This window comes from Lactuca virosa, chromosome 9, assembly GCF_052849685.1.
Source record: "Lactuca virosa cultivar CGN04683 chromosome 9, Lactuca_virosa_CGN04683_v6, whole genome shotgun sequence".
Classification (NCBI taxonomy): domain Eukaryota; kingdom Viridiplantae; phylum Streptophyta; class Magnoliopsida; order Asterales; family Asteraceae; genus Lactuca; species Lactuca virosa.
Window position 1 is genome coordinate 154,904,206 of NC_136434.1, and position 11,919 is coordinate 154,916,124.

The following is an 11,919-nucleotide window of genomic DNA, read 5'->3' on the forward strand; positions in this document are numbered from 1 at the left end:
ATCAGCTTCAGGAACTCTGATGTCCTTCAAAAATTCTGGAGTATGTTTCCCAGTGGAGATGAAGGTCCAGATGTCAGAGTGATGACCTTCCAGGTAGTACTTGATGCGATCTGCCCAAGAAGTGTATTCACTAGGCACAAGGATAGGTGCACGATTTCCTGCTCCAAGACTGTTTGCAACTGAAACTGAATAGAGAACATTTTGGTTTTGATTCACACTTGCCATTGAGAACAGGTGATCCTAGTTTGAAACTTAAAAAAAATGTTTTTGTGAAAAGTTTTCTAAGTCTCAAAGTCGATCACTCGAGCTCTGATACCAACTGAAGAAACGAGAAAAATTCAGTAAACCTAGACTAGAGTAGTCCAAGTGTTGAAAATATTGAAACAGAGTTTTAGAATCGTCAAGTGGCAAGTAGTGCGGAAAATAAAGTGTTGTGAATCACCAAGTTAATAACAAAAACGTTTTTATATGTTCAATATCAATGATTCAAAAGTGTCTCATATTCATCAAGAATCAGTTACAAGTGTTTGAATGATAGACAAGCTAAAACACTCAAATGGCTCTCTGAAAACTAATCTAAGCAGCAATTGTGCAAAATGATCTGAAATGAGCAAGGAAGAGCAACTTTATAATGGATCCCAAGGGGCCTATTTATAGGCTTTGGAAAAGCCCATGACATGGCTTGACCAATCAGGTGTTGACACGTCATCATGACTTAGTCATCAGTTGACACCTTTGCCCTACTTAACGGAGAATGGATGGAATATTCCAATTCCGTTAGTATTCCGTTAGGGTTCCATCCAAGTTATGAGTCTTCATAATTCTTGAACCTTCATGATCAACAGTGAAAATGTCATGAGCATCATGCTGCTCAATTGTCTTCTTAGATGTCATCAACTTCCAGAAGTGTTGTTGATCATGTTGAGTAGTTTCTTGAATGTTGGACTATGTCTTGAACTTGAAGATGTACCACCACATGTTCGTGATGGACCATGGACGAAATTCATGTTCCTTTCGGTACATTTGGATGTGTCTTCATTGTACATGATGAATCATGTGCAGTCTTGTTGAGCCCTCAATGTGATCATGTTGATCCATTGACTTGAGTTGAGCCACCAAGTGTTCTTGTTGAGCCATCAACTCTTGTTGAGTCATAGAGTTGTGGATGAGTCAACAATATTTCTGATGAGCCATCAATATTCCAAATGATCCATCAGTGTCTTGATGCTTCACATATGATCTAGATGTGCCATATGAGATCATGATGATCCAACTAGCTTTCAGCAAGTGATCCATGTCAACAGCAGGTGCTCCATGTGTACATCAACTTCAAGTGCTCCAACATCTGATTCTTCAAACACTTGTTGAATCTTCAGTATCTTTCCAACCTGAAACATTCTGATAATGTTTGTTAGAGAGATATATAAAAGGACTCAACTTATTTCAAGTTACAATCACATACAAATATTTTCCAACAAAGTGCCAGGAACCACCTCCTCCAGGTCTTCTATGCAAGCATCACAAAGACAACTAGCATACAACCTATAAAAACTTACTAATAATTGTCAGAGTTCAGACTCTGGTCTTGCATATCGTTTGCCAGGAGCCGCCTCCTGGTCTTTCGTACATAATGTCAAGGGCTACCCCTAGGTCTTCCTACAATACATGAACCAAATGGGCCGGTATTGGTGCCTTCGACCCATAGAACAGTGAGGAGACTCACCTCGAACGCAGAAGCTCACTGAAAGAAATCCCTAGTTGTTGCCCGGACGACTCCCTGAGCTATCAGAACAAAATCACACCCAATTAGCAATTGGGTTCCAATCTATGGTCCATAATCCATACTTGAGGTAAAATGACCAATTTACCCCTGGCCCAACCTCAACCAAAACTGAGGCCCAAATCCAATAACCAAAAAGGCCCGAAACCAAAAGATCCACAAAGGCCCACTAATGGCCCAATTTTCCAACTTGGGCCCAACCCCCATGTGGGCCTTATCCTAAAGCTTAATAATTTCCTTAGTCCCAAAAAGTTGATCTCAGATGGCCCAAAAGGCCTAAAGCAACAAGGTGGCCCAAGAAGCGAAGCCCAAAAAAAATACAACAAGCCCAAAGCCCACGCCGAATGCGGGGCGTACTCTCTGCTTACATTGGGCGTACTCGATGAATCCATATCGTGATTTCAAATCAGTACGCTGGGCGTACGGCCAGTTACGCGGGGCGTAGCCTGGCTTAATCCAAAACTCATTTTCTGAAAATAAGCCCAAGTCTTCATTTGAACCACAAGCTAGCACTAAACACCCTTTTCTTAAAAATGAGCAAAAACATACCAAAATGCACACTTAGATCTCTCAAACGCTCAAAATGAGATTAGGGTTTCCGAAATGAGGCTAGAAGACAATGGAGGCTGAGAAATGAAAGAGCCTTGAGCTCATAAAGATGTTTAAATAGTGCCTAAACCCTAAAAATTAGGGTTTGGCACTCTGCTCATTACGCTGGGCATACTCACCCAGGCACGTGCCCTCCTCCATGCACGCATGGGACCAACTTGCCAACTTTTTCCACCAAGGGCCATTTTTGCCATTATTTCAAACTACTCTAACTTCCTCATCTTAGGTCCGTTTCCAACGAACCTTATATCCACGGAAAGTTGGGGAGAAACCCTACGCTCCTAACAACACACCATAGCCATAAAACCTCCTGAACAAAACCCAAAATTCATAAAAGACCGAGTTATTAAATTACAATTATACCCTTGGCCTCTGAAGGCACCATCGAACACTTCGATCACTTAAACCATAACACCCACATCCGAAAAGACCAAAACCTTTCTTCCCCGAAGCCCTAAGCCTCATAACAACTGAAGATTAGGCCGCAGCCCCGAGAAATGAAGCAAATCCAAAATCGAGTGTTACAACCTTTCAATTGAAACTGTGGTTGTGGTGAATGGGCGACTAAAATGGGAAGATGAAATGATGAAGTCATCATACTAGATACTAATATAAATTGTAAAAGAGTTGGATGAAATGATAAAAATATTAAAAATAGGGACCTAATGTGGACAAAATTAAAACCTTATTACCCCTCTTTAAACGGTTATAACAACCATGTTGGTGTAATATGTACAAAAAAAGACCGTAGGGACCTAATGCGGACGAAATAAAAACTTATTACATTTTTTAAACGGTTATATACAACCATATTGGTGTAATATGTACAAAAAAAACCTTAAGGACCTAATGTGGACAAAGTTAAAACCTTATTACCCTCCTAGGTCATTAACCCTAATTGGGCCATTAGTGAGATCTAGTCAAGTCTTAATTTTTTTTTATTTTTTTAAACTGCAATCAGTTAATCGTCAACATTGTTAATTTATTAAACATTTTTTGAACATTATTAAGTTTTAAAGTTTATAAAATACAAAAATACATTTTTTTATTTATTAATTTTTTTTTTACAAAACAATGGTTGAAACATGAAAGAATTCATATTCATAGAAAAGTATCCATCGGTTCAAAATCAGAAATTCCATACATGCTTGTAACAAGTCCATAAAATAAGAACCAAAAACACATAACGATTCATCTACTTCAGTCGCTAACAAAACTGCTCCATTAATTGTTGGTAGATCAAACAAACAAAAACAAAATCTCCATGGATGCTTTTATTACACTGAAAACAAAAACAAGACTACTGCAAATATTTGTTATATCTAACTAGCTTTATTTTTTAACATGCTAAGATACCATTGTTAGAACTTAGAATAGAATACCCATTGGTGATCTGATCGATTGTCTTCTTCATTTGCAGTTGCATGACTCACATGTGCATGGACTGCACTTGCATCCTCCATTCTCGCCGGCCGCCTCTGCACCTCCGGCCTCAAGCCCACTGCAACACAACCCATAAATAAACTCATCATTAATCACCACCAAATTTCATTTCGATTTAGCGATTTTTGACTTGCAATTGCCAATGGAAACCCACGAAATTGAAGGGGAAAAAAGAAGAAGAGAAGGAGATTACGTACGTGTTGTTGGGTGTAACACCGAGAATAAGCGTCTCAGTGGTGGTGTTCTCGCCGTAGATCGTGTCTGGGTACATCTTGCACCTGCAACCAAACATCAAATCAAAATCAAACATTAGGAAATCTAGAATCGGTTCGCTGCAGATTACATGCGAGAAACAAATCTAGAATGAGAATTCCAAGGAAAAAAAATTAAGATCACAATCGATTTCGATTGATATTCATATTCAATCGAACAGAAAAAGGGGGAAATAGATCAAATCAAATCAAACTGTCAAATAATGAATATCGATGAAAATTACCCGCCGCAGCTGCTTCCACACATGCAACCAGAACCACAGCCACATTTACCAGCACAGCAAGACGACGACATTGTTGATTCAAAAATCTAATCGAGTAGAAGATTTGGTTATGGAATGTATCAAAGCAAAGCAGTCTCTATTGAACGAGTAGTTTGGAGGTTATTTGATCACTGCTATTTATGCGCAGCAGCAAGAGGGAGCAGTGTGTAACAGTTATTGATCTTCACCCTCCACGTATCACGAAATCTTCATGCACACCTATTTCACCGGTAATGGCGGTGATAGGAGACTAGGCGTTGTTGATCCGGTTTTAGATGCGGGCCCGGATCTTAACACGTTTCTCGTATTTGATTACCCGGTTATTCATTTGAAGCAATCCATTTTCAATATTAAAGTGACAAGTAAGTTAATAGTAAATGATTATATTGATTTTTTAGGATTAAGCTCATTTTTTTTTTCTTTCTAAGTGGTCTTTATGTTTTTTATTTGGTCCTTTTAATATGTTCAATATGTTCATCAGTAACTTTTTTTATTTACATAAAAAAAATTTTTAAAAAAAAACCTAAACATTTTTTTTGAAACTCTCAACTTAAATAAATAAATAAATAACCTCACATTTTGCAAAATTTTGTATTTGAACGAACTTTTTTTTTTTGACTCATAATTTCTATGTTTTTATATGTTGTTGTTTATAGTGTTATTGATAGCTTTCAACAATAAAATCTGACATTGACAAGTGATTTTTCTTTAAAACAAAGAGAAATGATGTCATGTCCAATTTTGTTGGCAGAATAAATACCAAAATCCATTTACAAGATATTCGGTGATTGTTCGTTGCATGTGAAGAACAATGATTTAAGTTGGTTTGTTATTAGATCGTTTGGAGTTCGGAAGTTGTCTTTCTGTTTGATTTTTAAAACAAGCTAAGATGCCAAACCAGGTTAGAGTGTTGGTCTTCATTTGATACAATCTCCAAACATCCTATAAATAGATTTTGATATACATTTTGCCAACAATAATCAAACAAGAGAATTATTATAGATCAAATCACTTATAATGTTGAAAATGTTTATAATAGAGAAAAAAACATGAAATATGGAATTAAATTTCAAGCATAGATTGAAGTTTGAAATCTTAGATTGTTTTTCGAATCAAACATAATAATAATTTCCAAACTCCAATCTATATTTGGAATCTTATTTCACCTTCCATTGTTTATATGTTAGAAACATTTTCAATCTTAGGTCGAGTCTTGCTATAAGAATATAAACCCCCTCAGGCCTCAACAACGTCACAACAAACCAAAACACCATAGCTCCAATGTTTTAAAAACCGGTTTTTTAGTTGAACCGGTATGGTGATCGGTTCCGGTTCGACCGCCGGGTCAACCGGTTTCTGTAGTTTTCATGTTTTTTTTTTCTATTTTTCTACACATACATACATATATAAATAATGAATTTGATGTTTACAAATTCAAACATTAAAAATACACATAAAAATAAGTTGTAGATGAATCCAAATACATTAAAATAACACATAACTATAAGTTTTTGTGTTTTACATCAATCAATATACGTCAAAAAGAAAATAAAGTATAATACTATAACGAAATATAGTTTTAAATGAATACAAACACATCAAAAAACTTTATAATATTTACCATATGTTTTTATTTAGAGAAAACTAAATAGATATGAAAAAAATTACCAAAGTTTATTATGTAAATTGTTTTTTTTCATGTGTTTTTAGTCGGTTTAACCAGTTCAACCGGTTTATTTTGACCGGTTCAACCGATTTTTTCTAAAAACCGGCCGGTTCAATCCGGTTTAGAAATTAATGTAAAACCGGTGATAGTTGAACCGCTCCCTCCCCCGGTTCCCGGTCCAACAGGTTCGACCGGCCGGTTCAAACCGGTTTTTAAAACATTGCATAACTCAAGTCTGAAGCGATACAAACCTTACTATAAAGCGATTGAATTACAGAAAACCAGCTAAACTAGCTATTAGGAGTCAAAGTTGTGTTTTTTAAAGTTTAAACACTTTGTCCAACCAATGATAAATCATGTAAAAGTATATACCAAATATATATACGTAACATACTCACAATTAAATAATTAAACGTAACCTCAATTTATATAAAGATATTGTTTTTATCGTAAGAATTTGTGTTGGAATCTTTCCATAAAAACAAAATAAGTAAAGTAAAAAAGAATATGCCACTTGTGATTCAGCAATATCTTATTGTAAGAAAATGGAGCGCTGAATCAACATAGTGTCAGTATCTACTACACAATCAAGTGGCTTGTAACGCCTCACACTTCACTCTCGTCTCTTCACTGTAATCGGAACCCAAAACCTCCTTCTCTACCCATCCATCAATGGCTGCCACTAGACTCATGGTGTCAACAACCAACATCGGCACATCATCTTCACTACTCTTCAAAGCCGCCGCCTCCCCATTCTTCAAACCTCGCCATTTCAGCCTTTGCTTCAATAACACCACCAAATTAGTTTCGAAGAAGAGGAGTTTCACTTGTTCGGCTCTTTACAGGCCTGATTTCCAGATCAAGGAGGAAGGAACGTCCGAAACCCTAGATTACAGAGTTTTCTTCGTTGATAATTCCGGCAAAAAGGTCAATATTCATCTCTCGTTCCGATTTTTGTGTTTTCGCTGATTAACGTTCTAGGGTTTCGATTATCTTATTCGATTTCGATACATTGCTTTAGATGTTTGAACATTGTATGATTGGTGATGATATTCGGTTCGAATGTGTATGCAGTACGGTAATTATTGATTTAGGGTTTAATTGTGAATACGTGTTGATGGAATTGGGATATAATAACGTGACTTATTGTTTCAGATTTCACCATGGCATGATATACCATTGCATGTTGGTGATGGAACATTCAATTTTATTGTTGAAATTCCGAAAGAATCAAGTGCAAAAATGGAGGTTGCTACTGATGAAATCTTCACACCCATTAAGCAAGATACAAAAAAAGGGAAACTTAGATACTACCCGTAAGTGGTTCTGCTTTCTCTATTAAGTTGTTCTTTTTGTATTAAGTCAAAAAGAAACACTCATATAATATACCTTTGATTCTCAGGTACAATATTAACTGGAATTATGGATTGCTTCCACAAACATGGGAAGATCCATCATTTGCAAATCCTGATGTTGATGGAGCATTTGGAGACAATGATCCAGGTAACTTTAAAAATCCCATTTTGTATTAAACGATTGTGTATGTATGAAAGACTTTGTTAACTTCAATCTAATACGCCAAATTCTTTTAATTTTGATATTGTAGTTGATGTGGTTGAAATTGGTCAAAATCGTGGGAACGTGGGTCAACTTATGAAAGTCAAACCTTTAGGTTGTCTAGCTATGATTGATGAAGGAGAACTCGATTGGAAAATTGTTGCAATCTCATTGGATGATCCAAAAGCTTCACTTGTTAATGACATTGATGATGTTGAGAAGCATTTTCCGGTATTAACCCTCTTTGACTTTGACTATCACTAATAGGACAAGGACTCAACTCTCAATCTCTTGTATGTGCAAAAGACGAAAATGCCCTCATTTTTTATCATCGAAAATAGCCCTAATTAATGACTTTTGTTTAGGGCACACTTACCGCAATTAGAGATTGGTTTAGAGACTACAAGATTCCTGATGGGAAGCCTGCCAACAACTTTGGTCTTGGCAATAAAGCAGCTAATAAGGTAATAAACTAATAAACTTGAACCCTCTTTAGGGGTATTTAAGTAATTTTAATAATTTATGAAATTAATCAAACAGGCATACGCGCTGAAAGTGATCACGGAGACAAACGAGTCATGGGCTAACCTAGTCAAGAGATCAACTCCAGCTGGGGAGCTTTCGCTTGTGTAGTAGTAAATGCAAAATTTATAAAGATTTTCAAGTTAAATTGAGACATTTTAAGCAAATTTTTTTCATAAATCAAAGATTTCATTTGGTATGAAATGAAATTCAAGAGCTACTTTTGCATATTTCATACATGTCAACTTAGAACTCTCCATGTCTTATTTGGCACCTTTTTTTTTCCCCTTCAAAATTGCTCGACTTGAAAATTATGATCCGGATTCGGTTATTTCGCCTTGGAAAAATGTTGACTGGTCAAAATCGATGATGTGGCATTATGATGGAAATTATTTTAAAAAAGCAACATTCGTTTAGGTCGTCTAATCATCGAATGGATTTGTCTTGTTTGACTTTTTTGGATTTTCCATATCTTCATCATCTTTATCAACAAATGGAATAAAAATACCTGCATAAACAAAAAATAAATAAATAAATAAAGTGAAATTTAATCAAAATAGGTGGAAGAAATGTTTGGGAAAAGTACCTATACACCATATTCCAGCTGCTAAAAACAGTACGGTTGTCAAGATTAATGTGGATGTTCTCCAGTTTCCAATATGGTCCTGTGTTACATACATGTAAATAGTTATGAAATTAATTTTACAATTACTAAACTCTTTATTTATTTATTATATGAAATGTGGAAATACAAACCTGCATAACTCCAACAAGTGGAGATGAAGGCACATCACCAAAGATATGAATTGATACAGTAGATGCAGCCATAGCCAATGGTCTTAAGCTTGGTTTAACAGCATGAATAGACACAAAGTTTACAGGACCCTGTAGTGTGGGGAAAAATATTTATTTATTTTTTAAAGAAAATAATGTTTGATGAGATGATTTAAATAAAAAGGTTTATACCTGAGTGGCAAAAATGAGCATTTCTCCAATAAGAAAGAAAACAATGAAGACGTACATGTTCTTGAAACAAAAGGCACTAAAGCAAAATATTGCCCCGAAAAATGTTACTGATGAAAGAAGCTGTGGAGTTTAAAGATGACACTTAATTAATAATTAATACAAAATCCACAAATTTTATTAGATTTATTATATAAATGCTAAAATTATGTGTTTGTGCGTTACCTTAAAAGCATTAGGGATTGTGGAATCAAGTTTGTCAAGGACAAAACCTCCCGTTAATGTCCCCACAATTCCACCCACAATCGTGATTCCTCCAAACATCATGTCAGCATTGCTCTACAAACATCATGTTATCATTAATTAAGGCTTAATAAATGCAAGAAATACCAACCTATTTTTATTTTTATTTTTTATTATAGAATTTCTTTTTATTACAACATTATATTTTGAAAATGTCACCAATTATGTTTCAAATACAAAGCAATTGTATTTCTCACGTACCATATGATATATGCTATAGCCAGCCTTTGGTCCCCAATATGAATAAGCACCTATCACAAAATTGTACGCAATATAACCTAAAAAAAAACCATTCAAAAGTAAACAATTAAGATACGCCACGTCATCATTTTTTTCCTTCAAGTTTCTTTTAAAAAAAAAAGGGTACCTAAAACATTTACTATATATATTTTCTCATTCAGAAGCTCTTTAATATCTTGGAAAATGCTAGTAGTTTGAGAATCAGCCCTGCAACAACACAATAAGCATTTAATAATTTAAATATCATTTTTATTTCAAAAGCCATTTTTTTATTTTTATAAATAATAAAATAAAAGAACAAACCCTAACTTGTCTTTTGAAGATCCCGCGGCATTTTTAGCATTCGTAATACCTGCTTAGAAACAAACCATGAGCCAAAAGGGTACTTTCGTCATAATGGTAAATACTGACATAAACAGTGAAAGCAGATACTAGAAATAAAGCAGTAATGCTAAAAATGTACCTTTGAGATTCAAAGGTTTCATTACAAAACCCAAAATAACAAATGGCACCATCATAACCGCTTCACTTAAAAACGCGTATCGCCAACCATAACTACCTCCAACCTGAAAATATAATAATATTTATTCAAATAAAAATTAAAAAAAAAAAAAAAAAACTCAAATAAAGGAAAAACATCACTTGCCAGTCCACCATAAACATAACCAAGTGCAATTCCGGTTGGTATACACATGTAAAATATTCCTAGCCATGCTGATCTCTGTGATATTAATAAATTAAAATAATTAAAAGAAACGATTATATTAAATTATTAATTATTATTTATTAATAAATGAAAATAGAAAGAATCCACAAGAAAACCTGTTTTGGTGGAGCATTTTCATCAATGAATGGAGCTGCAAGACTTATAAAAGAAGCTTCACCAACACCAACTAACCTGAATTTTTTTGAAAGATTTACATCATGTTGATGATGTGGCACATTTGATTGAAAAAAAAGAAGAATAAAAACTTAATTTTTATTTAGTATCTTACATTCGACACACTGTAATTGACCAAAAACCAACTGAAATTCCACAACCAATTGCAGCAAAAGTCCAAATTAACAAACCAACTGCAACAAGCCTAAAGGGATTCATGCTGCACATTAAACAAACACCAAAAATGTAATTCATCATGACAAACAATAAATAAATAAACTTACTTTGTGCTTTAATAATTAGGTTTTCTCCAATTCATTTTTACTATTTTTTTTTTTTTTTTACTTTAGCTTTATTGTTTGTATCTTTTTTCTTGACAGTTTCTTTACTATTGGGTGGATGTATGATTGTCTATTTATTATGAGTCATCATCAAGGTTCAAATTTTAATATTTGAAGAAAAATGATGCAATTATTTATACTAATGGTGTAGAAAATCATACATACATATTTCATATTACCTCTTGGCCAAGGATGCAAATATTGGAGATGCAATAAGAAGTCCAACCATGAATGCAGAAGATAGAACACCATCTTCACCATTGGTCAAGTGGAACTCACCCCTGCAAAACACAGAAAAGTGAAAAGACGATAGTACCCTTAGGGTTTCAATTTCAAGGACAAGATACCAAGTATATATAATATATATTTCCACGAATTGAATCCAAAAGTAAGACTTACTGAAGTCCAGTACCACTTGAACATTCTCCAGAAGGTTTGCAAGTTTCTGGAACCCCGTTTACACCAGTACTCGCAATTACTCCTCGATCCAAATAAGTTATCAAGTTGATCACACAGAATAGCCCAAGCAACCTGTTAATATACACAATCAATTACCCAATTTTATCAACGAAACTTCCCAATTGAATCCTGCGATTCATAAAATATATATACATAATCGCCTAAAATGAAACATTTAAATACTACGATCGAACCTCAATGAACACAAACGATGCCAAAATGTCAATCGATTTTAGATAGAAGAAGAAGAAGAGGGGAAGGGATTTAAGATCTGCGAATTCGCACATTTTGAAATAGGTTTAATTCTATTCTACAACAATCATAGATTCAATTAACGATGATTAGTGTTACCTCCAAGGGGTGAACCAAGAAGTATCAGCTGAATCGTTGTCAATGTCAATATCAATCGAATGTTTTTCGGATCCTTTCTCTACAGCACCCATGTCATGTAATGCCTGTGATTATTTGAACGCAGAAGGTTTCAGTGGAGTTTTGTTCTTGAAGAAGAAGAAGAAGAAGAAGAAGAAGAGACTGCAAAACTTTTTTGTTGTAAAAGAAGAAATCCATCTCATTGACATCCTTTTGTTATACTGCGAACAGGTGTCAAATTTTCATTTCAAG

At 34.7% G+C, this 11,919-nt stretch overlaps 3 protein-coding genes across 3 annotated transcripts; 1 reads left to right on the top strand and 2 right to left on the bottom strand.

The window, feature by feature from the left end:
- Window positions 1-3,511: 3,511 nt before the first annotated feature.
- Window positions 3,512-4,613, bottom strand: LOC145140965 (metallothionein-like protein type 2). Its single transcript, XM_079074335.1, has 3 exons — window positions 4,329-4,613; window positions 4,030-4,110; window positions 3,512-3,890 (listed from the first exon to the last, which is right to left on the bottom strand). Exons 1-3 carry the CDS (start codon window positions 4,397-4,399, stop codon window positions 3,800-3,802), a joined length of 243 nt encoding a protein of 80 aa, XP_078930461.1. The 5' UTR covers window positions 4,400-4,613; the 3' UTR covers window positions 3,512-3,799.
- A 1,969-nt stretch (window positions 4,614-6,582) lies between these two features.
- On the top strand, window positions 6,583-8,342 carry LOC145137487 (soluble inorganic pyrophosphatase 6, chloroplastic-like). Its single transcript, XM_079071616.1, has 6 exons — window positions 6,583-6,960; window positions 7,189-7,349; window positions 7,436-7,536; window positions 7,640-7,821; window positions 7,956-8,054; window positions 8,131-8,342. Exons 1-6 carry the CDS (start codon window positions 6,706-6,708, stop codon window positions 8,221-8,223), a joined length of 891 nt encoding a protein of 296 aa, XP_078927742.1. The 5' UTR covers window positions 6,583-6,705; the 3' UTR covers window positions 8,224-8,342.
- Window positions 8,343-8,451: 109 nt separating this feature from the next.
- Window positions 8,452-11,919, bottom strand: LOC145137485 (putative sphingolipid transporter spinster homolog 2). The gene is made up of 15 exons (XM_079071615.1): window positions 11,650-11,919; window positions 11,239-11,370; window positions 11,019-11,120; window positions 10,614-10,718; window positions 10,441-10,516; window positions 10,265-10,339; window positions 10,082-10,184; window positions 9,928-9,970; window positions 9,746-9,825; window positions 9,580-9,656; window positions 9,301-9,414; window positions 9,079-9,198; window positions 8,869-8,997; window positions 8,699-8,777; window positions 8,452-8,620 (listed from the first exon to the last, which is right to left on the bottom strand). Exons 1-15 carry the CDS (start codon window positions 11,739-11,741, stop codon window positions 8,535-8,537), a joined length of 1,413 nt encoding a protein of 470 aa, XP_078927741.1. The 5' UTR covers window positions 11,742-11,919; the 3' UTR covers window positions 8,452-8,534.

Coding starts and splice junctions, on each gene's coding strand:
- LOC145140965 (XM_079074335.1), bottom strand. CDS start 4,399: ATGTCGTCGTCTTGCTGTGCTGGTAAATGTGGCTGTGGTTCTGGTTGC. Junction 4,111..4,328: donor TGTGGAAGCAGCTGCGGCGG/GTAATTTTCATC, acceptor GTTTGGTTGCAG/GTGCAAGATGTACCCAGACA. Junction 3,891..4,029: donor GGTGTTACACCCAACAACAC/GTACGTAATCTC, acceptor GTTGTGTTGCAG/TGGGCTTGAGGCCGGAGGTG.
- LOC145137487 (XM_079071616.1), top strand. CDS start 6,706: ATGGCTGCCACTAGACTCATGGTGTCAACAACCAACATCGGCACATCA. Junction 7,537..7,639: donor ATTTGGAGACAATGATCCAG/GTAACTTTAAAA, acceptor TTGATATTGTAG/TTGATGTGGTTGAAATTGGT. Junction 7,822..7,955: donor ATGTTGAGAAGCATTTTCCG/GTATTAACCCTC, acceptor ACTTTTGTTTAG/GGCACACTTACCGCAATTAG.
- LOC145137485 (XM_079071615.1), bottom strand. CDS start 11,741: ATGGGTGCTGTAGAGAAAGGATCCGAAAAACATTCGATTGATATTGAC. Junction 10,517..10,613: donor TCAATTACAGTGTGTCGAAT/GTAAGATACTAA, acceptor AAAAAAATTCAG/GTTAGTTGGTGTTGGTGAAG. Junction 8,621..8,698: donor AGCTGGAATATGGTGTATAG/GTACTTTTCCCA, acceptor TTGTTTATGCAG/GTATTTTTATTCCATTTGTT.